The sequence below is a fragment of the Aquarana catesbeiana genome, linkage group LG04 (genome assembly GCF_042186555.1).
Source record: "Aquarana catesbeiana isolate 2022-GZ linkage group LG04, ASM4218655v1, whole genome shotgun sequence".
Taxonomy (NCBI): Eukaryota; Metazoa; Chordata; class Amphibia; order Anura; family Ranidae; genus Aquarana; species Aquarana catesbeiana.
The window spans coordinates 278,734,915-278,760,401 of NC_133327.1; the positions used below are offsets into that span (position 1 = coordinate 278,734,915).

General features: G+C 39.0%; 1 protein-coding gene across 5 annotated transcripts in view; it reads left to right on the top strand.

Annotated features, from left to right (window-relative positions):
* DLGAP2 (DLG associated protein 2) overlaps window positions 1-25,487 on the top strand; it is a 1,381,880-nt gene that overhangs the window by 892,648 nt on the left and 463,745 nt on the right. For 2 of the 5 annotated variants that reach the window (XM_073626627.1, XM_073626626.1), the window contains one exon: window positions 2,161-2,311. The exons of the other annotated variants lie outside the window; for them this stretch is intronic. In XM_073626627.1, the coding sequence (XP_073482728.1) occupies window positions 2,275-2,311 (37 nt within the window). In that variant the 5' untranslated portion in view covers window positions 2,161-2,274. The remainder of the gene's footprint in view (window positions 1-2,160; window positions 2,312-25,487) is intronic. 5 annotated transcript variants of the gene reach the window in all.

Here is a 25,487-nt window from a genome sequence, read left to right on the forward strand (position 1 = left end):
TAACTGGTACAAAATTAGAGTTTCCAGCAATCTAAAAAAAGTAGTCAGTAGTCTAAACAAGGGTCAGCCATGTAGAATCCAAAGCAGGTAGACAGGTCAGGGACTAGCAGGAGTACAGGTAGGGAGCCAAGAAGCAGGAATGCTTTGGGCTTGTTATGCTCACATACAGTGCAAAAGCAACATGGCAGATCAGGAGGGAGGTGGCAGGGCAACATGGGCTGATCATTAAGTAGCAGTTCGTGCTCAGAGAGGGTACCCCCCTGCTCCCCAATCAGGTCAGGGTGGCATGTCCAGCCTGGAGGACAGAGTGGCCACTAGCTCCACAGGAGGGTAACTAATGCCCTGAGTGGTGGCCACAAGAGAAGAGGGAGGGCGCTCACATACATCTTTCCTAACATGTTTATTTTCTGCTACATTTACCACTAATTTTATAAATATAGTTATAGGGCCAAACAAATAGAACAAGTGCAACACTTCTCCTTAGCCAGCCATAGATGGTGCAATTTTCCACAGGTTGCAGGAAAGAAAATCACTTGATTACCCCATTAACATGGTCAGTGTTGATGGGGGAATTGCCTCCTGTGGAGCTATTGTGTCCTTCCAGCAGGGGCAGCCATCTCTGCCGGGAGAACACACAGTGATTATTGCTAGCGCCTATAGCCGTTCACAATAATCGCATAAAAAAATCTGGTAGGCTGGCCAAGCCTGCCCATATATGGTTCAAATAATGGTTGGTCCCTGTTAAACTGGCTGAGATTTGAGCCATCTATGGCCAACTGTCAATGGCCAGTTTTAGGGTGTATTATTGTGAAATCTGACTTTCATACTGCACTTACAGCTATTTTTCTTAATTTTGTGCAGAGGAGGTGGTAAAAAGAAATAGGAGATCTTTTGTTTACCTTAGTAACTGTCTCCCTTAGCACCTTAGTAACAGATCTAACGCATGTAACTAAATAGAAAGGTGGTCTTCGGCTCATTGTTTGCTGTAGCCTTGAAGTGATATTGTACTCCTTGGGTACAAGGCGAAGTAGTCACAAAGGCATGTTTTAGATACTCAGACACATAAAAAAAATCTATTTCTGTGAATGCATACAGTATTTTGTGTGTGTGTGTGTCTGTGTATTGTGAGCCACTGGCAGGATTGTTGACAATGTATATGTGTTACCTAGGTTTCTCACCTACATATGGAGAGGGACACTAGGTTTGTGTTTTACATGGAGAAAACAATCATTTTAGGTTCTGTGTCCAGGGACCCAGAGACTTTGTAGAGCTTTGGGTGGGATAATGCCTCCATTACTAGGTCCTCATCCTGTTACCCAAACCTCATTACATAGTCTCAGCTGTCCACAGCCCTTTATATGTGGCCTGACTGATTCTCGTGGCTCTCTTTCTTCTACTCTCTCTGCTGTGAGAGCCTGCTGTTGGGTGAAAAGACTAACTTGAATGAATGCTAAAAAGGTACAAGAGCTGCCTTATCGTTATGGGGAACCCATTGGGGGCACCCTGTTAGTCAGCAACTGACCTACAGTAAGTTCAGTTAGTGGCTTAGATGAATATATGTTTTGATTGTTTTTATATAATGGACTTGCTGTTCAAAGTCCTCCTCTATTGAAACTCTGCTGCATTAATGAATACAATTGAAGGACAAACCTTCTTGGCTGTTCCTTGGTGTCCCCGTCTTGTGTTTTATCACTGCTATCACCAGTTGTGTCTGTAATATATATGTATTTGGCATATATACAAAATATATTACATTTTATGTATTTTAATCAGCTGCCTTAGGTTGAATTATTAATTAAAAATCTTATGAATAAACAGATTTGTTTATGATTTAGCTGACTACATTAGATGCCTCAGTAAACAATTACCACTGTGCAACTACAACATATACACTCGTTACATGTTTTAAAACAACCATGTATTTCAGTTTTAAAGATGTGCACTTGCAGGTGCTAATAAATATTTTATAGTGTAGTTGAATTTTAGTGCAATTTAAGGAAGTCATCATTGTGCTAGCAAAATGAATACAGGTTTATGCAAGTAAAAATTTGCTGTCTAAACTACAGTGTTGTTTTATTTTACACATATACAAGTCAGGAAAAAAAAGAGAGACTGTCTAGCAAAATATTATCTAACAAATATAATTTAATTCTTCGACAGCGCAACATAGAGAGCAAATGGGAGGGAGGCAGTGGACTTTATCTGGACTTCCAAAAGGCAATTGACACCACACAGGAATATTAACAAATATGGCTTTGAGGGAAATATACTGAAATGGATAGAAAACTTTCTTGGAGGAAGAAGTCCGAAGGTCAGTATGAATATTGTGACTGTGGGTCACAAATGCTGAGTGTTCTTGTGAAAAACTGTTTTTAAATGATAGTTGCATTTTTAAAACAACTCCTAAGATTTAGTCCAACTCTTCTCTGTAGCAAATTTATGAATAGAACCATGTACCATAAACTTCAATGAAGTTTGATGCATGTACAAAGCTAGCTGTGAAGAATATTGGCTATCTTAGACAGAAGTAATGAGCTAAAGACAGTGACACACGCTTTTCTGGATGACCAGGACTGACACATGCACTGAAATTTATAGTGGGGGTGCCAGATGAGAGGATTTCTGCAGTGGCCAGGCTAAGTAGTATAAATTTGGCTTTTATTTTGTGGTATGTGGTTCCTTATAAAAATGTGTTGTGGAAGTAAAAAGAGGAGCTGAATCCAAAAAGTTTTGTTAAAAATGCACCTATCCTTTAATTTAACACAATCTAAACATACTCAATACAGTAAAAAAAAAAAAAAATGCACCATAATATTTACTGGAAAGAAATAAAAATTGTGAAAATCAAGCATACCATATTTGAGAGGAAATTAATATTTATTAAAATATATTTTATATTGCTTACATTGGTACAAATTCATATACAAGTCATATTTAGCAGTTTTTTTGTATTTAATACATTTTTGGAATAAGGCATGGCTGATATATATAACACTGTAGTGGTATATGGAATTAAAAGCAACATAGAACTTGTGTTTAGTGAAATAGTAAGCTATAATGTGCCATAATTTATATATACCTTCTAAAACCCCAGCATGTAGGTACATACAGTTAAAGAGGAACTGCAGTCTGCTCACATGATTTGTAATTAAAACATCTTTACCATTCTGAAGCTTTCCTCCATCCACTTTCATATTATTTTATATATACTGTGATACCACTGAGTCTGGCTGCATTCATTTTAACTGTGGGCAGCTGAAGCTGCTGCATGTTAACTTCCTGGATTCACACAGAGGCACACCTCCAGCTTGGCAGCTCTCATTGGCCCTCTTATAACTCCCCCCCCCTTCCTGGCAAACTCTCACAAGAGTGAGAGAGAGCTGTGCATGATGTCATAGGCCTAGGCTCTAAACAAGAAACAGGAAGTGGCCTGTATAAGGTATTTACTGGCAGGAAAAAAATGTTTTACTATCCAAAGTTAAAACAACAAGGGCAGAAGATTTAATAGATGGAAAGGTGAAAAATTACTGAAGTTCCGCTTTAAAAGCCACGTATGATGACTGTTATAAAGTGTGAATGTACAAATTCTACTAATGTACAAATGAAATCATATTGAATCAAGGATATTTAAAAGCTTAAATCAAGGAAACAGAATAGCACCAAATCTGTTGTATAGATTTTTTACAAAAATAATTCATTCTAAATGCAAATATTTGAGTAAAATAATAAAACATGGTAACGTGGATGTATACTAATAAACCATTTTGAATATTCTATTAAAAACAAAATTATTGTATGTTAGTGTAACATTTTTATTAAAAAAAAATATATAAAAGGTGGCGCTAAGCATATACAAGTGAATATACAGTATATAACATGAACCAAAATCATGAACATACAATGCAAGAAACGCATATATTGTTAAACATATAGCAAGCTAAAAAGTCCATTAGTGATAGAGTTCCCAACACCAAAAAATGCTTTTAAATGAAGCTTCTAATTCTTCTAATTGATTCCTACTGCCAACACCTCTCTGCTCCAATGGACCCCACGAATGAAGCTAGGGCATATAAATTGACTGCAGTCAGGTGTGTAAAGGCACAGTCTTCCCTTCTCCCCCAATATCCAGCTCCCTCTCCAGCCTATGTTAGATGTAAGACTGAGTGAGTGTATCTCCTGTATCCCTGATCGGTGTGCATGCTCTGCTCCTCACATACTGCACATGTGCGGTGTTTGCTGCTCGCTCCCGATCACTGCCGCTGCTCACTTACACAAAGCCCTATGACTGATACAAAAGAGATTGATTTACTAAAGGAATAGAGGCTGTTCACTTAGACAAGTCAATGGATCACTCAAAGGCTGGCAGTAGGAATCAATTTGGTATTCCAAATGCGCATTTTGACCTACCCTAAAAAGTGGTCAAACACCTGTGGTGATTTGTCACCTTTCCATTGAGCACCTGTGGTGGAAGAATTAGAAGCTTCATTTAAAAGCATTTTTTGGTGTTGGGAACACTATCACTAATGGACTTTTTAGCTTGCTATATGTTCAACAATATATGTGTTTCTTGCAGTGATATATATTCACGATTTCGGTTCATGTTATATACTGTATATTCACTTGTATGTGCTTTGCGCCACCTTTTATATTTTTCTCAATTTTTTTGTGACTTGTTCACCTTTAAGGGGCAGCTTCATTTGCATATCCCTCGCCCATAGGTGCCAGTTCTAGGTATCTAATTACTATTACAATTTTTAATAGTGTAGTTGTTTGGAGCACAGATGCAAGTCATTTTTTAATGATTTACAGAAAAAGATATGTAGACAGCAAAGAAAGCTTATTTTGCAATACATTGCACAGCACACTTTGTTGTATATGCATAATTCAGCCATAAAAAGTAGAAAGGTTTTGTGTTTAATTATATGCTTGTACTCCTGAATGAACTTGTGCTGATGAAAGATGACTCAGAAATTTTTTGACTGGGTCAGTAACTGGGGAATGCTTAAAGCTGAACTGCAAGCAGATCCAAAATACACAAAATACAGCACTGTAATTATTGATACCTCAATAAATGTAATTTTTAAAATGCGATCAGTGTAAGTACCTAAATTTGACTCCTGCTGGCTACTGTACAGCAAAACTTGAGAACGAAGAAGCAGCAAGAGAGCTAGTCAAATGTGTTGCTCCACAAGAAGCATGCTGAAAAGGGAGAGCAGAGTGAGAGATAAGATCGTCAGTGTGCTGCTTCTCTTTTCCCTGTCCAGTTATAGGCTGGAGGAGGGACAAGAATTGTAAGTGTTACTGAACTGCAACAGAGAAATAAAAATCAGATCTCCTGGGATCTCCAGACAAGATGGAGAGAAATAAAACAGCTCCCTCACTTTTTACATTCAGGCTTTTTATTAAAAATGATCAGCAATACAAGCCAGGCAAAGATCATTTAAACATTCCAGGAAAGTAGATGTTACAATGTATAAGCTAAAGCTGTGCAATCATACAAATAAAGTAATAAGTACATAATCGTGGTATTAGGCAAACATGTTACAGACATCCAAAAAGGTACTGAAATTCATTCAATAATAATGATTCCAAGAGTTAAAACTTATACATCTCAACAACAAGTAATTGCAATGATACACAGAGAAAAAATGGAAAATAGTGTGGAACAGAATAAGAGAAAGACAGAAATGTATAACCTGGAAGCCTCTAACAATATTCACAGTATATTAATAGTTGCCTATTAAGGAGATAGAGGCATACACAGATATTGGGCACAGGGGTCCCAGGCATTTTCAATTTGCATGTTACTGTTGTTCACAATACTAGCTATCCTTTCATAGGTCATTATCCAAGAGACTGCTTGGCTTGAGACAGGGAGACTAAAGACATGATCTGGCTATGGTAATTTAGCCTCCAAGATAATAAAAAAGAACAGTCTATGTAGGTTGCGTGGGATAAACTCAACTGGCTCATTAGGCAGAGCAATTTCAGAGGTTGCTGTATTGAAAATCCAGTGACCGTCTCAGCAGAGCAAAAACCCCTAAGTCTAGGACACTCCCACCAAGTACTGTAAAATACATGGTGCCTTGAGGATTACATCCCCTAAAACAGAGATGGAAAGAATAGTTTTTAGAGGTGATACCAAATACCATCTTGTTAGGACTTTGAGATTGGCTTCAATTACCAAAAGATTTAAAATTCCCTTAAAGGAGGATCAAGAACTATGCTGGTGATCTAACTCTTTACCAATCAATAGATCCCTTTTCCACTCCACGCTTATATAGAGTACCGATATACCTCCCCTCTAACCTAGATCCTGCATTCACTGTTTTTCATAGGGTTTGAAACTTGGGACTGTGTAATTCTTAGGCCAGAGTGATTGTATATAATGGGAAGTTTGCTAAAAATGACAGATTTCAGAAGGGCATTTCCAATTTGTCTTGGCAGTGCTGCAGAATAAAAAAATGGTCCTTTAGGGGTGAAATAATGACCTATTCCATATAACCCTTTATCTAACCACCACTGAAAGGCTTTCTCAACAAGAAAATAAATTTAAAAAGTGCCAAAGGATAAAATGTTCTGTTCTGGTCTGTCCCATAGAGCTAAAGAATGTGAAATTGCCAGGGCAAGTATAAGTGGTTTCTGTTTTGATGGTTTCCATTTTAGATATTCTATGGTATAAGGATGAACTGCTTGCCTTTCCATTGTAGCCCGATCAAATTTCTCTTGTTGGGAGTATACCAAGGATAATCAGATAACTGGGCACCGTGCTAATATAGCATGAGGTTTGGAAGATCAAGACCTCCATGAGATCTGGAGTAAAACAATATATATATTTTTTTACAACCTGCGCTCGACCGGTTTCATCGCTAATTGGACTCCTTCAGAAGCAGGTGCTCCGAAAGAAGTCCGGTTAGCAACGAAACAAGTCCAGCAATAGCGTCATTTCCTGTCATCGCGTTTGGAGAATCTACCTCTGAAACCACTGTGTCCAGTACATGCTGTTTTAATCGTCTTTTCATGTAAGTGTATTACCTTTATTAAATCTTGGTAAAAAAGGTTCTACACTATAGTGGTGTTTGTCTCTCATTTGGGGTATATGACCCGATGTCACGGTTGGAGTAAAAGAAACCTGATTTTTCCCGGGTGGTGGCTTGAAGTTTCTGTTGAGTGGACCTCCTAACAGACATGGAGTTTTTCCAGACATGAAAGCCTATGTTGACCCCCCCGTAATAGGTGGTCAACGCTCTATGGGAAGGGCAAATCCTATTTTTTTTGGTGGTGGTTGCACAAGGTGGAGGAAGTTGGTGACACTCAACTTTCACTCAAACTTTCACTATTGTGTCACATTTGTGACTCTTGGACTCACTTGTTTATATTATTTATTTACTGTTTCATTTTTGTGATAATCTCTCACTTGATTGTTGCAGCTGAAAATTTCTGTTTTTGTTTATCATAAATGCAGTTTATTTTTTATTTTATACAAGATTCAATGTCTGGTACATAATGAGTCCAAACACTGAAAAAGTCTTAAACATGCGGTATCCCTATACTCTGGAGGAGTAGCATAATGTGTTTTGGGGTGTAATTCTAAGTATGTGCATGTTGTCCATGTTGTGTGTGAGAAATATCTTAATAAATTGATAACTTTGTGTAAAAAAATGCATTATTCAAAAACTTGTAGCAAAAAATTAGGTCTTCAAAAGACTCACTATATCTCTTAAAACTCTCTTGGGGTGTTTACCCTCCAAAATGTGGTCATTTTGTGGGTGTTTCTACTGCTCTGGTGCTCCAGGGCCATACAGAAAATGAGAGGAAATCCCTGCAAATTAAGGAAATTTCCTGGGGATCCCAAGGTCACCAGAACTAGCATCCCCAATGAAAGACATCCCCTTCATTACTTTTCTGGGTACAACCCAAAATGTTGGATTTTCTTTTACTTTAATTTTTAATTATAATGGCAAACAGGACAAATAATGAGGGTGAATCTCCTTAATGGGGGCACATACAGCAATAAAAACTGACAAGCATTCAAATCCCTCTCCACTCTTTACAAAATGTAAAAAAAAAGGTTTGCTGTTAGTTACACTTTAAGTTATTTTAAAAAATGCCCCCAGAAAGGAGAACAGTAAACAGCACATCTTTGACATCAACATATCTTACTTCAAATCTCCTGAGACTAACAGACTGGGGCAGCAGCAACTTAGCTCTTAAACTGCAGATATACAGCTATAAGGCTATAAGCATAGGAGTGCCTAGGCACCCTTACAGTATCTGACAAAAGTGAGTACACCCCTTACATTTTTGTAAATATTTTATTATATCTTTTCATGTGACAACACTGAAGAAATGACACTTTGCTAAAATGTAAAGTAGTAAGTGTATAGCTTGTATAGCAGTGTAAATTTGCTGTCCCCTCAAAATAACTCAACACACTGCCATTAGTGTCTAAACCGCTGGCAACAAAAGTGAGTACACCCCTAAGTGAAGATGTCCAAATTGGGCCCAAAGTGTCTATCTTGTGGGGCCACCATAATTTTCCAGCACTGCCTTAACCCTCTTGGGCATGGAGTTCACCATAGCTTCACAGGTTTCCACTAGAGTCCTCTTCCACTCCTCCATGACGACATCATGGTGTTGGTGGATGTTAGAGACCTTGCGCTCCTCCACCATCCGTTTGAGGATGTCCCACAGATGCTCAATAGGGTCTAGGTGTGGAGACACGCTTGGCCGGTCCATCACTTTTAAGGCAGTGGTTGTCTTGGAGGTGTGTTTGAGTTCAGAATATTGCCCTGTGGCCCAGTTCATGCTCTGCTTCAGTATGTCACAGTACATGTTGGCATTCATGGTTCCCTCAATGAACTGTAGCTCCCCAGTGCCGGCAGCACTCATGCAGCCCCAGACCATAACTCTCCTACCACCATGCTTGACTGTAGACAAGACACATTTGTCTTTATACTCCTCAACTGGTTGCCGTCACACACGCTTGACACCATCTGAACAAAATAAGTTTATCTTGGTCTCATCAGACCACAGGACATGGTTCCAGTAATCCATGTCCTTAGTCTGCTTGACTTCATAAAACTGTTTGCTGGCTTTTTTGTGCATCATCTTTAGAAGAGCCTTCCTTCTGGGACAAAAGCCATGCAGACCAATTTGATGCAGTGTGTGGCGTATGGTCTGAGCACTGACAGGCTGACCCCCAACCCCTTCAACCTCTGCAGCAATGCTGGCAGCACTTATACATCTGTTTCCCAAAGACAACCTCTGGCTATGACGCTGAGCACATGCACTCAACTTCTTTGGTCAGCCAAGCCAAGGCCTGTTCTGAGTGGAAGCTGTCCTGTTAAACTGCTGTATGGTCTTGGCCACCGTGCTGCAGCTCAGTTTCAGGGTCTTGGAAATCTTCTTATAGCCTAGGCCATCTTTATGTAGAGCAACAATTCTTTTTTTCAGATCCTCAAAGTTTTTTGCCATGAGGTGCAATGTTGAACTTCTAATGACCAGTATGAGAGAGTGAGAGCGATAACACCAAATTTAACACTCCTGCTCCCCATTCACACCTGAGACCTTGTAACACTAACAAGTCACATGACACCTGGGAGGGAAAATGGCTAATTGGGCCCATTTTCACTTAGGGGTGTGCTCACTTTTGTTGCCAGTGGTTTAGACATTAATGGCTGTGTGTTGAGTTATTTTGAGGGGACAGCAAATTTACACTGTTATACAAGTTGTACACTTAATACTTTACATTGTAGCAAAGTGTAATTTCTTCAGTGTTGTCACATGAAAAGTTATAATAAAATATTTACAAAAATGTGAGGGGTGTACTCACTTCTGTGAGATACTGTACATACCAGGATTTGCTTTGTTCAGGAGGACTTATCTAAGTGTATCTAGTGATCTAAATGTTACCTATAACATGGCAAATCTTCACTTTTTGAGTTTTTGTTTCCTACATTTTAAAGTGGTTGTAAAGGTAAAATTTTTTTTTTACCTTAATGTATTCTCTGCATTAAGGTAAAAAACCTTTTAATGGTAGCACAGCCCCGTCCTGGATAAATACTCACCTGAACCCGATCTCGATCTAGCACTGTGCACGTCTGCAGCAGCTCTTCTCCCCGATCCCTGCTCTCAGAGGCTTGACTGAGAGCATTGGGAGCCATTGGTTCCTGCTGCTGTCAATCAAAACCTGTCAGCAGAGAGCGAGGGGAGAGCTGAGCAAGGCTGTGTGTCTTAATAGACACAAGCAGCCCGGCTCGGGATCAAGAACACTCAAGTGCCCTCATATGAAGCAACTTCCTGTGGGGGCACCCAGCTGGTGAATGGTGCCAGGAGTGCCGGTGGGGGACCCCAGAAGAGGAGGATTAGGGCTGCTCTGTGCAAAACCATTGCACAGAGCAGGTAAGTATGACATGTTTATTATTTAAAAAAATAAAAACCAAACTTTTACAATTACTTTAAATAAGATGACTAATGTAAATGGTAAGTAATGTATGACTGAATAATTTACAATGAAAAGTCACCATTTTCCCTTTGCATTTATTGCTCATTGTCCCTAATGATGAAATTTTAGATGGAGGTCACATGCCACAGTTTCCAAGTTATCAGAATACCTGTCCTTGTTTTAGCTTGCTTTCCTTTTTGGACCAATGAGTTAAATAATGCATGCAGTTTGTTTAATATTTTTTAAAAATATATACAAAAATTAATTGATGCCCTGAATGTGAAAGTTAGGCAAAATAAAAAAACAACTAATTACAATATACATGGTGATGGGAGTTATGACATGATATTGTTATAATAGAGGTTATAATGCTCAAAACAGCAACTTGTAAATGAACTGATCAAAGCACAAAATTGTGAGTAAATAACCACACTATATTTGCGTATTAGGCTTAATTTGCAAAGCTTTTAACACAAGAATACCGGAAAATTTTCTTATTTTAGTTCAATCTCATTTTATTGGATTTGTAGCAAGAACAACTATAACAAATCAGTGCTTTGTCCAATAACATAGGCACACATGTCTCATACATTCACACATATATAGATATATACCTGAATGGACCAGAATTTATGAGGGGATAAGACTAAGGCCTCACAAGCAAACTATATGAGATGGCCTGATATAGAGGTAACAAATCTTCTAAAGTATCTTTATTTTAGCCGTGACTCAAATTTTTAAATGTTATTAGGTTCAATTAAAAATAATAATAAGCATTATTATCCTGGTTTGTTAGCTTTGCTAATTAAAACTATTGAACAGGATGTGCATATTGTAATTATAAGGGTGTTTGAATGTGCAGAACTGCAAAGTACCCTGTTTTAATGCATAATGGTATTCATGTACACCAGGGTTTCTTAATCAGGGTTACACAGAATCCTAGGGTTCCTCCACAGGTTGCTAGGGGTTCCTTGAACAATGAACAATTTCTGCCTCTCAGATAAGTTCCCACTGACGCCAATAATTGTTTTAGCTATCTGTAAGGGGTTAATTCTTCCCAATGACCACAAGTGTAAGAAGCATTATTCCCAATGACCATCACACTAATTTATCTTGAGTTGTAGATATAGTAATTTGTATCAGGGGTTCCCTAAGACTGGAAAGTTATTTCAAGTGTTCCTCTGTATCGAAAAGGTTTAGAAAGGCTAATCTATGCATTATGGCTTACAGTATATGTTAATAGCATTAGTTAAATTAAGCAAACACAATTTATTGCAAATATCTGAGTGTATGCAAGGCTTTCTATATAGTTTTTATAAAAGTGTATGGTACAGTGTGTAATATCTGTTGTCATTGATCTTGGTACAATAGTTATGTTTGAGGCCACTAACAGATATCTGTGAAATCAAGCATAGTCTACTGAAATATTATCTGGAGTCAAAATCTACAGACGATTGGAATGGTTGTTGACCTGAACTCCACCTTTGTTCCTTCCAATGAAATTACAGCAGTTTAGGCAACTGAACGCAGACTAGCTATCCAGCTATTCTAAATTTTTACCAGATTAACTTATGACCATTTCTGCTTATGGATCATTTAGAGGGGTACAGCCTGATATGGGACATGCTGGATCTTCCCTGCTAGCAGTATTTTTAGAAGTATGGTATTGAACAGCATGACTAAAATGGAACACGACAGGAATAAAAATTGTTCAGCCACTTCTGCTTGATTGCATTTACTTACTATCATCTGGTGACTGGCATTATAAGAAAAAATGATGTGGAAATTGAGTGAAAGTGGAAGGTAACATTTATAATTCATTATGTTAAGAAAAGCATGCAGGATAAAAAAAGTGAAACAAACCTGTATTGTTTATGGAATGTATGATAGCTACATATAGATAACTGTATTTGCATGATTAGACATTAACATTTGAGTCAGCATTTAAAAATCATTAACAGCCATTATAACTGTCACTTAATGCTATTTCACACATTATTCTGTAGACATTGCTATTAACTTTTAAAATGAGCAGTATTTAGTACAACAGCTAAACTAGGAAAATCTGAACTATCAAGGAAGGCTTAAGATCTGAGATGAAAGCAAAATCATATTACATATAATAGGCATTGCTGCAAGTGAGCAGTGTAGACTGATTAACAAGCATCATAATAACAAGATATTTAATGATAACAAATGAACATTTTCAAAAACGCTGTGCATCTGCCAGTCTGTGAATGTAATCTGCAGTCTGAAACAGCAGTCATCACTTCTGTTCTTTGTTCATATAGCTGATGCAGCAATAGATGTACAATATTTAAAGATGAAGTATATTTATTTTGATTCCTGCCATATAAATGAAGAGGTTATTTATTCATCATTCATGAGTTCCCTTGACTGTTTTGACATCTTCTTTCTAACTTGCTATCTTCAGCAGTCTTGATTGGCTGGGCTGGGATAATGGAATACATGTGCATGCGAGTTATTTTACCCTGGTATTGAGGCATATTAAGTATGTACGCTAATCTGTTCATGTGCAGCCCAGTGTACATTGAAAAGAAGTTTGCAAGCAGGCTGGTAAGAATATTTTACTGAAGAAGAAACTATGGGGTTGATTTACTGCTAGGCTGTTAATATAGCTGATGCAGCAATAGATGTACAATATTTAAAAATAAAGTATGTTCATTTGATCATAGGGAAATTAAATTACAATTTCAAAATTCAGTTTGTAATACCTCCTCATATTTGCTTTGAAATTCCCAAACATACTGTACATTTTATTTGGAACCCTTGTTTACCATCAGCAGAAAAAGAGTTTTTAAGCAAAAGTAGAGCTTGCTTGTAAGGACGGTAGGCATTCACACATGCCTAGGGCAACTAGACTTTCAAATGCGGAAATGCATATAACTTTCATTCAAACATCTGTCTCCTACTAGTTGATTTCCCTGATTTCTCCCATCACTACATGCTTATCGACAATACAGCTAGCACTGCCATATTTCCTATGTTTTATTCTATCCATTCCCCCTTGGGTTGTTAAATCTTATGGTCAGAATACCTATTTCTAGAATTGGTTTGCTTCTACAACACCCTTGCTTTGTATAGGTATTGCAGAAAATTCAGTAATAATACTAGAATACTGCATGTAATTCAAATGTTGTATGTAATTTGGAATAGAAATGTAGTTTTGCTTTTTTGTAAAATAACAGGATGTATGAGTTCCAGATATGGATATCAATGAGCAAGAAAGTAGACTGCAATGACAGCTAAATGACAGCAACCAATCAGGTTTCAGTGTTCATGAATTTAGTATGATCAAAACAATCTAAAATTATTTTTGATGGATTGCTATTGGTTAATTGTTCTTTACACATTGATTACAGCCATACAAATGAAGAAGCCAGAGATCTGAACAATGTAACTAAATACAAAAATGCCCAGGAACTATGTTAAAAGATTCACTTCTCTTCCCATTACCAATTTTCCTATACGTTGAAAGAAACTAGTTCAGCTCAATGTACATGGAACATCCAAAGAGTGAAGGGTTAAGCACCAGCTGATGGCTGCCGTAGTCATCACCCATGTGGCTCCTGGGCTCTGCCACTCTTACAGGGAGTCCACATCAGAGGGCTTCAAAATAACAGGCAGGAGGACCCTGAGGAATAGCCATTCCCTGATCTCCTCTGCTCGGATCAGCCAAGAAATTACAGCTCTGAAACCAGAAATGACAACATTATTGTCTCTTCTGGCTTCAGAGCCATCATTTCTTGGCTAATACAGCTAGGGAAGCATTTAAAGATTGCACAAAGTCACAAGGGTGAAAATAGGCCGCCAAGCAAAAAGGGAAGATATACACACCCTAAGGGCCAGTTCACACCAAAAAAACGCACTCCAGATCTGTTCCGGACGCTTTTCTGCATGCGCGTTTTTGATGCATTCTGGTGCAGTTTTGTGCATTTTTTTACTTGTTTCCGGATGCATTCCAGGTTTTTTTTTCAGTTTTTTTTCACTATACTAGGGTCCAGTCTGTTTTTGATGCATTTTTGATGCGTTCCAGTGCATTCCAGTGCATTTTTGCTGCGTTTTACTGCGTTCCCATACAATACAGTGCAGGAAAAAAGCAGAATGTTCTACCTTTTTTTCTGGAACTGAAAAGCCCTGGAACTGACTGCACTGGTGTGAACTATGCCATTGGAAAACATATAACCTACTTTCCATTCGCTTTTGATGCAGAACAAAAACACACTGGACTGCATGTGGTGTGAACTGGCCCATTCCACTTTTGTTGAGAGAAAAACATTCCACAAAAGTGGAGTTACTCTTTAAGACAAACTGTATATTAATATTTGCGGTGCCGCTCAGTATTTAAATATATACAGTATGTGAATAGACCACATAAAAAATTTATCAACAAGTTCAAATAAATATTACATATATAAAGAATTCATGTGTAATAATAAAGTGCAATGTGAATAAATAAATAAAAAACCAAATCAATAGCGCATTTACAGCTAAACTAAACATTCATCATAAATACCATATGTAACCAGAATAGTATAAATAATACAATTCAGAAATAACAAAACTCAAAAGTCCAAAATGTGTGATATGTGTAACAACTGTACTATAGTGCAAAGTCACTTGTGAATGAAACACTCATTAGATAGCACTATTGGAAGCGCATGTAGCAACACACTTTGAAAAATCCTCCTCTCCATAGCCAACTGTAACTTCATATAACCACCCGGAATTGCCTGGTGTTGAGTTGCACCAAACAGAGGCGATTTCAGATGGTTACATGAAGTGTAGTGGCACATGAATTCTTTATATATGTAATATTTGTTTGCACTTGTTATTATTATTATTATTATCATTATTCAGGATTTATATAGCGCCAACAACTTATGCAGCGCTTTATAATATAAAAGTTGAAAAGTTGACACTTGTTGACAAGTTGTTTTTTTTATGTGGTCTATTCACATATATATTTAAATTATATTTAAATTCTGAGAGGCGCCGCAAATAATAATATGTAGGGAAGCATTTAATTAAGCAGATAACTAAGCAGATTTTATTCTCTTTTATTTTACATATATCTGTTTTGTAATATATTTTCTGTAAATACTTTTTGCACAGTTTTTCTTTCTTTTGTTTAAACTCTTTTTTTTCTTAAATGTAATAAAAGATATAACAGGACAAAACATTCAAAAATCACATGCAGTATTCCTGAAATATGCACAAGAAAAAAAAAACATTCCAAAAACCCCACAATATACACATAATTCCCAGATTATCAAGCGAAGAAAGAAAGAAAGAAAGAAAGAAAGAAAGAAAGAAAGAAAGAAAGAAAGAAAGAAAGAAAGAAAGAAAGAAAGAAAGAAAGAAAGAAAGAAAGAAAGAAAGAAAGAAAAAGGACAGACCCTTCTCTTCAAAACATGGATGCCTTTTCCATTCTTCCTCCTCACATTTAAAAAGTTCACCCAACTTCTCCATTAAACCCCTCCCTCCAAACTATAAACTATATAAAACTACTCCATTAAACCCCTCCCTCCCTGCAAACTATTGATAATAATTCAAAAAGAGTACCAGGGGAACTCATATAAGGCTACCTCCCTGATTCTACCTATTGGTCACCAGCTCCCCTAGATCTCCAACCAATAACCTCACTATAATAAAAACTCCCCAATAAATAAACTGTGGAAAAACAAACCAGAGGAAAAAAAAACAATTGGTGAATTATTTATTGTTATAAAAAAAGTGAACAAATATCTGCACTAACTGAGATAAATAAATATAGTATATATATATATATATATATATATATATATATATATATATATATATATATATATATATATATATATATATATATATATATATATATATATATATATATATATGTATAGTAAGCAGCCTGCATAGTTTGTTGATTCATCAAACACAAGTAGAAAAGATAAAAAATGCAGCGCTAAATAAATATGATAGTCCATAAAAGCCAATGAAGAGTAGAGATGAGTTTAAACCTCCACCAAACTTCCGTGTGCAAGGGAAGAGCACACCACACGCAAGTGCTGTCAATCTGCTTACCAGAAGGATATGAAAAACAAGCGATGTATTCATATAATGCAAAGGCTCAACAGTGAATCCAATTGGCACACTTCATCATGGACAAACAGATTAGGTTGTCACATATCACCAGAAAATTTAAAACAAATACAAAGAGCACAGATCGAAACGAGCAGTGACCTCACGACTAGGACGTCACTTCTGGTGTCCGTATGTTCTACGCGTGTCGTCACAGTCACGTGACTTCATCAGGCCTTATCAGAGTGAAAAAAAAAAGAAAAAACCCCCACCCCAAAAAAGATGGACAAACTTCTTACATATATATATATATATATATATATATATATATATATATATATATATATATATATATATATTGATTAAGAGGGGAATGCCAGGTGGGTCAATGTATGGCTACCTTCCGGATTCTACCTATATGTCCCCAATCACCCCCCTGGATCTCCAACCAGTGACCTCACTAAAAATAAAAACACCCCCATAAATTACCAGTGGAATCCATAAAATACCAAAAAATATAAAAATGTAAGTGTAAATGCAGATCTCTGCTTGGTTCAATGCTTTGGAGGGTAGAGGAGACATTCAGGTCAGTGTTGCCCTAAAGAGTACCTGACGCCTGCCAAAAGCTATCACATGGGGATTTGTTAACCCCTTGTGAAAGCAATACAGGTAAAAAAAGACGGAAAATTGTATCATACTTACCGTAATTTTCCTTTCCTGACGCCAATCCATGGCAGCATACTAGTGATATGCTCCACCTTTCTCCCCTCCCTCACGACCAATGAAATAGCATAAATTAAAGGCCACTTAGGCCCGGCCCCATTCTTCATAATTAGCTAGATACCGAAATGCACAAGGGTGGGTCCATATGCTGCCATGGATTGGCGTCAGGAATGGAAAATTACGGTAAGTATGATACAATTTTCCATTTTCCTGACACCACCATGGCAGCATACTAGTGGTACATATCCTAGCTGACAGGGTGGGTTCTACTTAACAAACCAAAATAATTATTTTATATATATTATATATATATTTTCAAATGGGACAGAAGACTGAACAGTCATTCCTCCAAAGCCCACTGATGACAAGGCACCCATATCTATTCTGTAAAGGCTGAAAAGGTATGCTGGGAAAAGCATGCCACTTTCCTGTACAATGAATCCATAGATGCTTTCAACTGGGCCGCCTATGAGGCCTTAACCCCTCTGGAAGAGGATGCATCCTGCCACTGAAGGAGGCTCATGACCCATTTCCCATCTGCACAACCAATCTTGCTAAAATCCAGGAGGCAACCTCTCTTGCCTCATGAATTCCATCTGGAACAGTGAAAGACTTATCATATGAACTGAAAAGAGCAATTGTGGACAGAAACTTCTTTCAAGCTCTGGGAGTGACCAATTTGTGTGGTTTTCTTGCTTGAACGTCTGGAAAGTTAGGCAATGGACAGATGATTGATAGATGGAGGGCTGTCACTACCTCTGATATAAGCTGAAATACAGGATGCGGCTCTACTCCTGTAACAAAAGCAATATGCTTTTCTGAAGCTCTAAGGGCTTGAAACTCAAACCGACTTCTGTTTAACGATTTGCGCTAAATACTGGTTAGTAAGAGATGTCTTAAACCGAACACTGCTCTGTTGGAGTAAACAGTTGAAATAAAGCCAAACAGCATCAAAAGATTTTAATTGTGAAAGAGTCTCTCTCGCGGTTGACGAAACCTCCTCACTGTCTTCAAAATTTTGCAAACTAAAGGGCCTTTGGCCAAATTAAACCTTGTTCTTGCTGACACCTGCAACCTCAAAAGGAGTATAGGGTAAGGTTCATGTCCAATCTGACCTACAAGAAGACCAGAACAGCTGCCACCAGAGGTGCAGCAAGAATAATATCTTGCCATGCAAAATAGAAAAAAAACCCACAAGTTTGTTCCAGATCTTGGCATAGAAGCTGTTAGTAGAGTGCCTTTCCCACCCCCCAAAGTAGAGCTCACTCTTGGAGCAACTCTGGAGCAATCTAGGTTCTGCGGCTTCCCCTTCCCGCCATTATGCTTGCATCTCTGGTCTGTGCATGTGTGAAGGGGAATCGACTTCTGTATTCTGAAGTAAATAGCCAGGAAGCACCAAGACTCCTATGGTCAGAATGGAGGGGTGGTCGTGACTACCATGCTCATTCTTGACAGCTTTCAGAGGAATTTCATTACGAGAGACGTTGGGGAAAAACATATACAGTAGGCTTGATTGCAGTTTCATGGAGAAACTCAGCTTATGTTCTCTGCTTTGGGGAGCGGAAACCGAGTCAGACCTCTTCTTAAATTGGCATTTGCTGTGAGAAGCAAAGAAGCCTGTCTGTGGTAGGCCACCTGTGGACAAGCCTCCCCCTCATGCTCTGGCAAGCTTGCATGATGGACAGTATGTCCGTGTATTCCAGTCCCCTAGGAGGTTAATTGCTTCTGAAATTTGCTTCCTACCCAGACATTCTCGGTTCTACATCTCTCAATAGCATATTGCCATGAGATCCTCCCTGGAGCTGAAAATATGCAATTGCTGTCCTGTTGCTTAACCGCAAGATGACTGGTCACCCTTGATTCTGTGTAGCAAGGTTAAAGTGGTAAAAAGGCTGCCTGAACTTCCAGCGCTTTCGAGACTACCTTCCTTGGCTAGCAATCTCCGCTTGTCTTGACCGACAGACCCTCGCAGTGCGCCTTCCAGGCTGTCTTGCTGATATGATTCATCACATTGATCTAGTCAGATGGTTCCTTACATCCTCAAGGTCTTTCTATCACTGCGGACTGCTATACATATTGCGTGACACTGACCATAGCTGCGCCGGATCCTGTTTCCTCTGTTGTAGTTTAAACTAGCACCGGTGCCCATGCACCAAGGAATCATCGGTATGAATGACAACATTACGGCCAGGAGGCTGAGACACCTAGAAGTCGTCCAGGAAGTAGAGGCATCTGATCTCAGAATTCTCTTTATGACCGTCACCGTCCTTTTCTGATGGAAGAAAAACAGAGGAACCAGTAGAGCCCCCACAAGCACTTTAACTGTTGGAAAGCAAAAGTTGGCCTTTTTTCTTTTTTTTTTTTATGTAGAAAGGAATGACGCCCAGGTAGTGGCGAATCTGGAGACCCTGTTATCCAAGAGGAACTGACACAGCACTGAAACCTCTGTGAATATTCTTAGAGATATTTATAGGCTAAAAGGTAGGCTGATAAAGCGGAGATGTGTCCAACCAATCGCCAAATTACTTACTTTGGAATAAAAAAGAAAAGAAAATATTTTGGGGATGTAAGGCTAAGAATCCTGATGATCTAGCGAAAGCCTCCAGCCATCTGCTGCAAACGAATGCTTCTCTCCAACCCCTGTGACCTATAAACAGGGGTGGGTAGGAAACCTACAATCTCTCCTGTGAGATGGGACCAGGACAGCTCCCCTCTGAGTCTGAAACGTCTGTAAGTATTGTAATCGCCTTGGTTGCTGTGGATCTGGCAGCTCCGAGGGGGAGAAAAAGGTCTGGAGAAGGAACAGTGAGGAATCCACTGAAGTGACCATGAGTGCCTATCCTCCAAGGATCTGCACAATCCACTGTCCAGTAACCTGTGATCCGTGCCCACTGGGACTTACCTTAAAAGTCTGGGCATATGCCCGGTAAAAGGGTTTTGTGGGTACCTGCGGTACACCCAAAGATTTTCATTTATGGACCTTATGAAAGGTTGCCCCTAGAGGAGCGGAACCTAGTGGGAGAAACACATTTCTCCCATTATTTATTATTTATTTATTTATTTTTTTTTTTTTTTACTTTCCTGCTTTCTGTTATGGGAGAAGAACGGGCCCTCCTCCTGTCACTTCCAACATGGCTGTCTCTGGTTTCATATCAAACAGAGATCTTGCACTATAAAGTGACTATTCCAATTTTGTTTCTAGGAAGCCAAACACCGCCCTGGGTCTCAACCATAGGGTACTAGACTATTGGTGCTTCCGCAGTGAAATTTGCAGCTACATCTTGGCCGGGTCCCAAGATATCAGCCCTAAGGATTTCCTCCCCAACCATATCCTGGGAGCAGAAACCCAAAGTACCCGTCACCAAGGTAAGGGCCTCTGTTGAGTGGCAGGCCCTTCCCAGCCGCCACCCTATTGGACAACAGCCGATCCTACTGTAGGCATGGATTTCAGCAATGCTATATTCACCTTGAATTAAACCAGTTTCCTATTGGAAAAGTAATTGCTCATTGAAAGGGTAAATATGACTTTGTCTTTTAACCCATGTAATGGTCTGCATGACTGCCTGGATACACAGTTCTCCAAAGAAAAGCTGACACCAAGTAGCTCCAGATCTTCCTCTGGTGCAAGGAAGCTAAAATCATTTGCAGGTTGCGCCCCTCCTCAGGAGTACTGAGGATGAGTGATCCATGAGGCGGGTTGTTCTGCTAGTGGTTAGACCCACAACAAGGGGGCTGGCTAGCTAGAGAAATTACAGTGAGTTTAAAACAGAAGTTTTATGCCACCTTATAAGTAATAAGGACTTTCAGTAATACCTTTCAGCTGCAAACTTCAACCAGGCCGACTTCACTCACCAGCCTCCTGGGCATAGGCACTTGCCACAGGTCCTGCAGGACTCTTGTTGGGGTGCTGGGTCTGGGAAAGAAGGGCTAAGACATTTTCCTGAGTGGGAGCAGCATCCAAGCTATGCTTCTCTGAAGAACGTCTGCCTTTCTATGGCCTCTGGCTCTGGCCTTTGAGAGCGTGGGCACGCGGAGCTGAAGCAAATCAAAGCAGTCCGCATGAGTGGGCACTCTTTTCCTGAAAACTTACCGACACGGTGGTCCCCACCTAAGTGTTGAGGGTCTTTTGTATGGGTGGTGACTGATACTCAAACCGTGGAGAAATGGGAGGACCAACTGAGAGATGGACAGCCACAGAAAAACAGAGAAGAGGAAAAATAGATAAGGCAACAGCAACTTCGCTTCTCCCTCTATTAATGTATATCTAAATATATACATACACATATATACATCTACACACTCTCTCCTTTCCCTTTTTTCTTTTTTTAAACAATATGCATGCATATATAAATACATGCACAAACCGCCCCATATAACACCCCCCCACATACATACCAACCAACATAAGAACACACACATATATACACACAAACATATACATGAACATATACACATACTGCAGAAGGTCAGCCTGGGGAAGGGTTAAGAAGAGGTTAATCGAAGAGGGCAGATATTTCCCTTTCAGACCTGCTAATTGTCAGCTTGGCTGAAAGACTCAGAGAGGAGCTGTTTGAGTAGGAGAGAGAGAGAGAGACAGCAGCATGCTGTGTGAAAATGTCCATTGCTGAATGGGGTGCTGGATGAGCTTAACCACATAAAGACTGTAGCTCTGATTGGAGCCATTAACTATTACCTGTAAGCCTGTGTGCTGCTGAACTGTGAGCTGTACCTGTGTGCACAACGGTGTGACAAGACAAGTCTGTCTTATATTATGTTTATTTTGCCATTTTGCTGAATAAAGCCACTTTTGTTTTAATGGACTGTCTCTGAGCCATCTGTCCATCCCTCTGATCCCCTACAATACACATATATACATATCCATATATATATATATATATATATATATATATATATATATATATATATATATACACATACCCACCTGCCCCAAACCTATACATACACAACCTACAAACGTAAGCTATATCTACAGCCGGCCTAGGACAGCAAAGGACAGAGAACCTGTCTAGGGGGAGTAATGTACCCAGACCAGTGCCACTGCAGGAGGAAAAGAACAGGAGGTGCAGAAAATGAAAAAATGACAGGACACAAACAAAGGCAAAGGTAAGAAGGATGCAAAGCTGGCCAACCCAACAAGCGTTGCAGACACCAACCTTAAAGGCAGATTTCATTCCTAAAGAGGAAAAACTGCTCAGCTCCATCGAGACCCACGCTTTTAGCAGCCTGATACTGGGACTTCGTACTGGGATAGGCTTAACCCAGCCAGCAGCTGCCTCGAGGCAGAGGGGGGAACATAGTACTGCTTACTCATCACTGATGTGTGGAGGTATGAGGACAAAAAGAAGAATGGGGCAGGGCCTAACTGGCCTTTAATTTATGCTATTTCATTGGTCCAGAGGGAGGGGAGAAAGGCGGAGCCTATCACTAGTATGCTGCCATGGTGGCGTCAGGAAAATAATATTAAAAAAGTAAAAAATAAATAAATAAAATGATCATAAAATGTACTAAAAGCCAAGAAAGAAAATAAATGTAATGCCCATAGCCCTGAACACACCCACAAATGCAAATGCACATGTGTGTAAACCACGATCACACCATATATACAGTATGAGCTATCGCTGCAAATGTCAGAGTGAGAGCAATAATTCTGGCACCAGAGTTCACAGTTCACTCTAAACTGATGAGCTATAAAGGCTTTTAAAATCTCACCTATGGAGATTTTTGGGTTCCATTGTTTTCACGATATCACAATTTTAAGACTAGGCGTGTTTGGTAACTATTTACTTGGCACAACCTCATCTTTTATATTTTACAAATAATTGAGTATTATATTGTGTTTGTCTGCACTAAAATTCATTTTATTATATTTTTTCCTGAAAATATGCATTTAATTAATAGTTGTGCAAATTTTTTGCAACATAAAAAATTGCAGCCACTATCTTTTTATTCTACTTGGCATTTGCTTTCAGAAAATGAAAAATGTTCTGAGGGTTTTAGTTAATTTTATGGGCAAAAATGCTGATTTTTACGCGTGTGCAAAAAAAATAAAAATAAATGAAAAAATTGCTCTAGTGCTTTAAGTGGTTAAATTAGCTCATAGCTTTCAATTGTCTCATTTATAATGTAAGTTCCTTTAATTGAGAACTCAAAGTTGTAATATTAGCATTATTTTTTTAGTCCCAACACACAGTAATGTATGTAGTTACAAATGAACAAAGGATAAAAGGATAAAAAAATGTTAGGTAGGCTGAATCCATTCCTTTTATACTAGATGTGTTGCTGTTCTGAAAGTAGGCAAAACAAAGCCATAGTGAAGCAGCTGACTGTTGGTATTTTACTGTTTGTGTGAAAATATATTTTCACTAAATGTTGCTATTCTGAAGGGCTATATGCGGAAGAGTGCTGAAAATACAATAAAGTAACGGTGTTTGCAGTTGTGTAATGCTAGATTGTATGCCCTTGTGTAAAATGCACATTAGTAATCCTCTGCCTCTGCATATTTAAAGCCTTATGCCTGATATATATATATCTATCTATCTATCTATATATATATATAGATAGATAGATAGATAGATAGATAGATAGATAGATATATATATATATATGTATGAAAGGTTTTTATTTCAGTGAATATATATATATATATTAGGGCTGCGGAAATTACCAATTAATTCCTTGATTAATCATTAATTTTTTTGATCGATCAAAATTCTTTTGATCGGTACTCACCTCTCCACCGGCTTCCGGGTCTTCAGGGAGTTCCGTCGGAGATCCTGTGACGTCACGGACATTGACGTCACCGGACTCCTCCCCCCTTCCCCAGTCATTGATGGTGCCCACGCTGGACAATGGTAAAGTAAGGGAATACAGCAGGCACCTGACTGATCCAATCATGGCCTGAAAGGCTTTGACCGAGTAGGCGTGTCTGCGAATTGCAGAGGTGTGGCTGCGTGTCGGTTTTGTGATTGGCCGGACACACCCCAAGCTGATGATATGTGACCCTTGCTGGGAATAAACAAGAATTGGAAGGCATTATGAAGGTGAGTGTGTTGTCTGTACTGGATAGGTCAATTGTGGAGGAGGAATCGTGGTGATTTAAAATATAAATACAGCTTGAATCTGTATTTTAGTTTTAGATTAGGTCATGCAAAGAGAAAACACCTCTCAGTTTAAGCTTTGCCTTGTGCATCCCAGTGTGGAGCTTTTATTTCACTTCCTGTCCCATAGACACAACGGGAAGTGAAATGGCATTCCCATTTTAGATGGTTGTCAACAGGACTGGTATACCCATTGGAGGCATTACCCAGATAGCAAGCAATTGAGCTGCAAGTTTGAAAATGTCGACCGGCCACTGTATATATACGTCATTACTATAAAGATGGATATCTCGGTAATGGCAGCAGCTGCTGCCACAACCGAGGTGTCCATCTTTAGGGCCAGCGGTTCTGTACACGATAATGGTGGTTCGCCGCAAGATCACCGTTATCGGCGGCGGGAGAGGTGCCACCCCCCCTCCCTCCGCTCTCCCGCGCCCTCCGCCGCTTACCAGAGCTGTCGGTATCGGCGGAGGCGATCGGGTCCTCTCACTTCCTCAGTATGGAGACGAGTGAGGCTAAGATGGCCCCCACCCATCTCCATACCATAGGACAGCCGGAGCGACGTCATTACGTCAGCTCCGCCCACTTGTCTTAAAGGCACAATTTTTTTTGTGTCATTTTTTTTAAACAAATTTTTTTTTTTTTTTGCATTAAAGTCTAAATATGAGATCTGAGGACTTTTTGACCCCAGATCTCATGCTTTTTTCTATTACAAGGGATGTTTACATTCCTTGTAATAGGAATAAAAGTGATCCAATTTTTTTTTTTAAAACAGTGAAAAAATAAATAAAATAAAGTAAAATAAATAATAAAAAAAAATAACATTTTAAAGCGCCCTGTCCCGACGAGCTCACGCGCAGAAGCGAACGCATACGTGAGTAGCGCCCGCACATGAAAACAGTGGTCAAAGCACACATGTGAGGTAACGCCGCGACCGGTAGAGTGAGAGCAATAATTCTAGCCCTAGACCTCCTCTGTAACGCAAAACATGCAACCTGTAGAATTTTTTAAACGTCAACCTATGGAGATTTTTAAGGGTAAAAGTTTGACGCCATTCCACGAGCGGGCGCAATTTTGAAGCGTGACATGTTGGGTATCAATTTACTTGGTGTAAC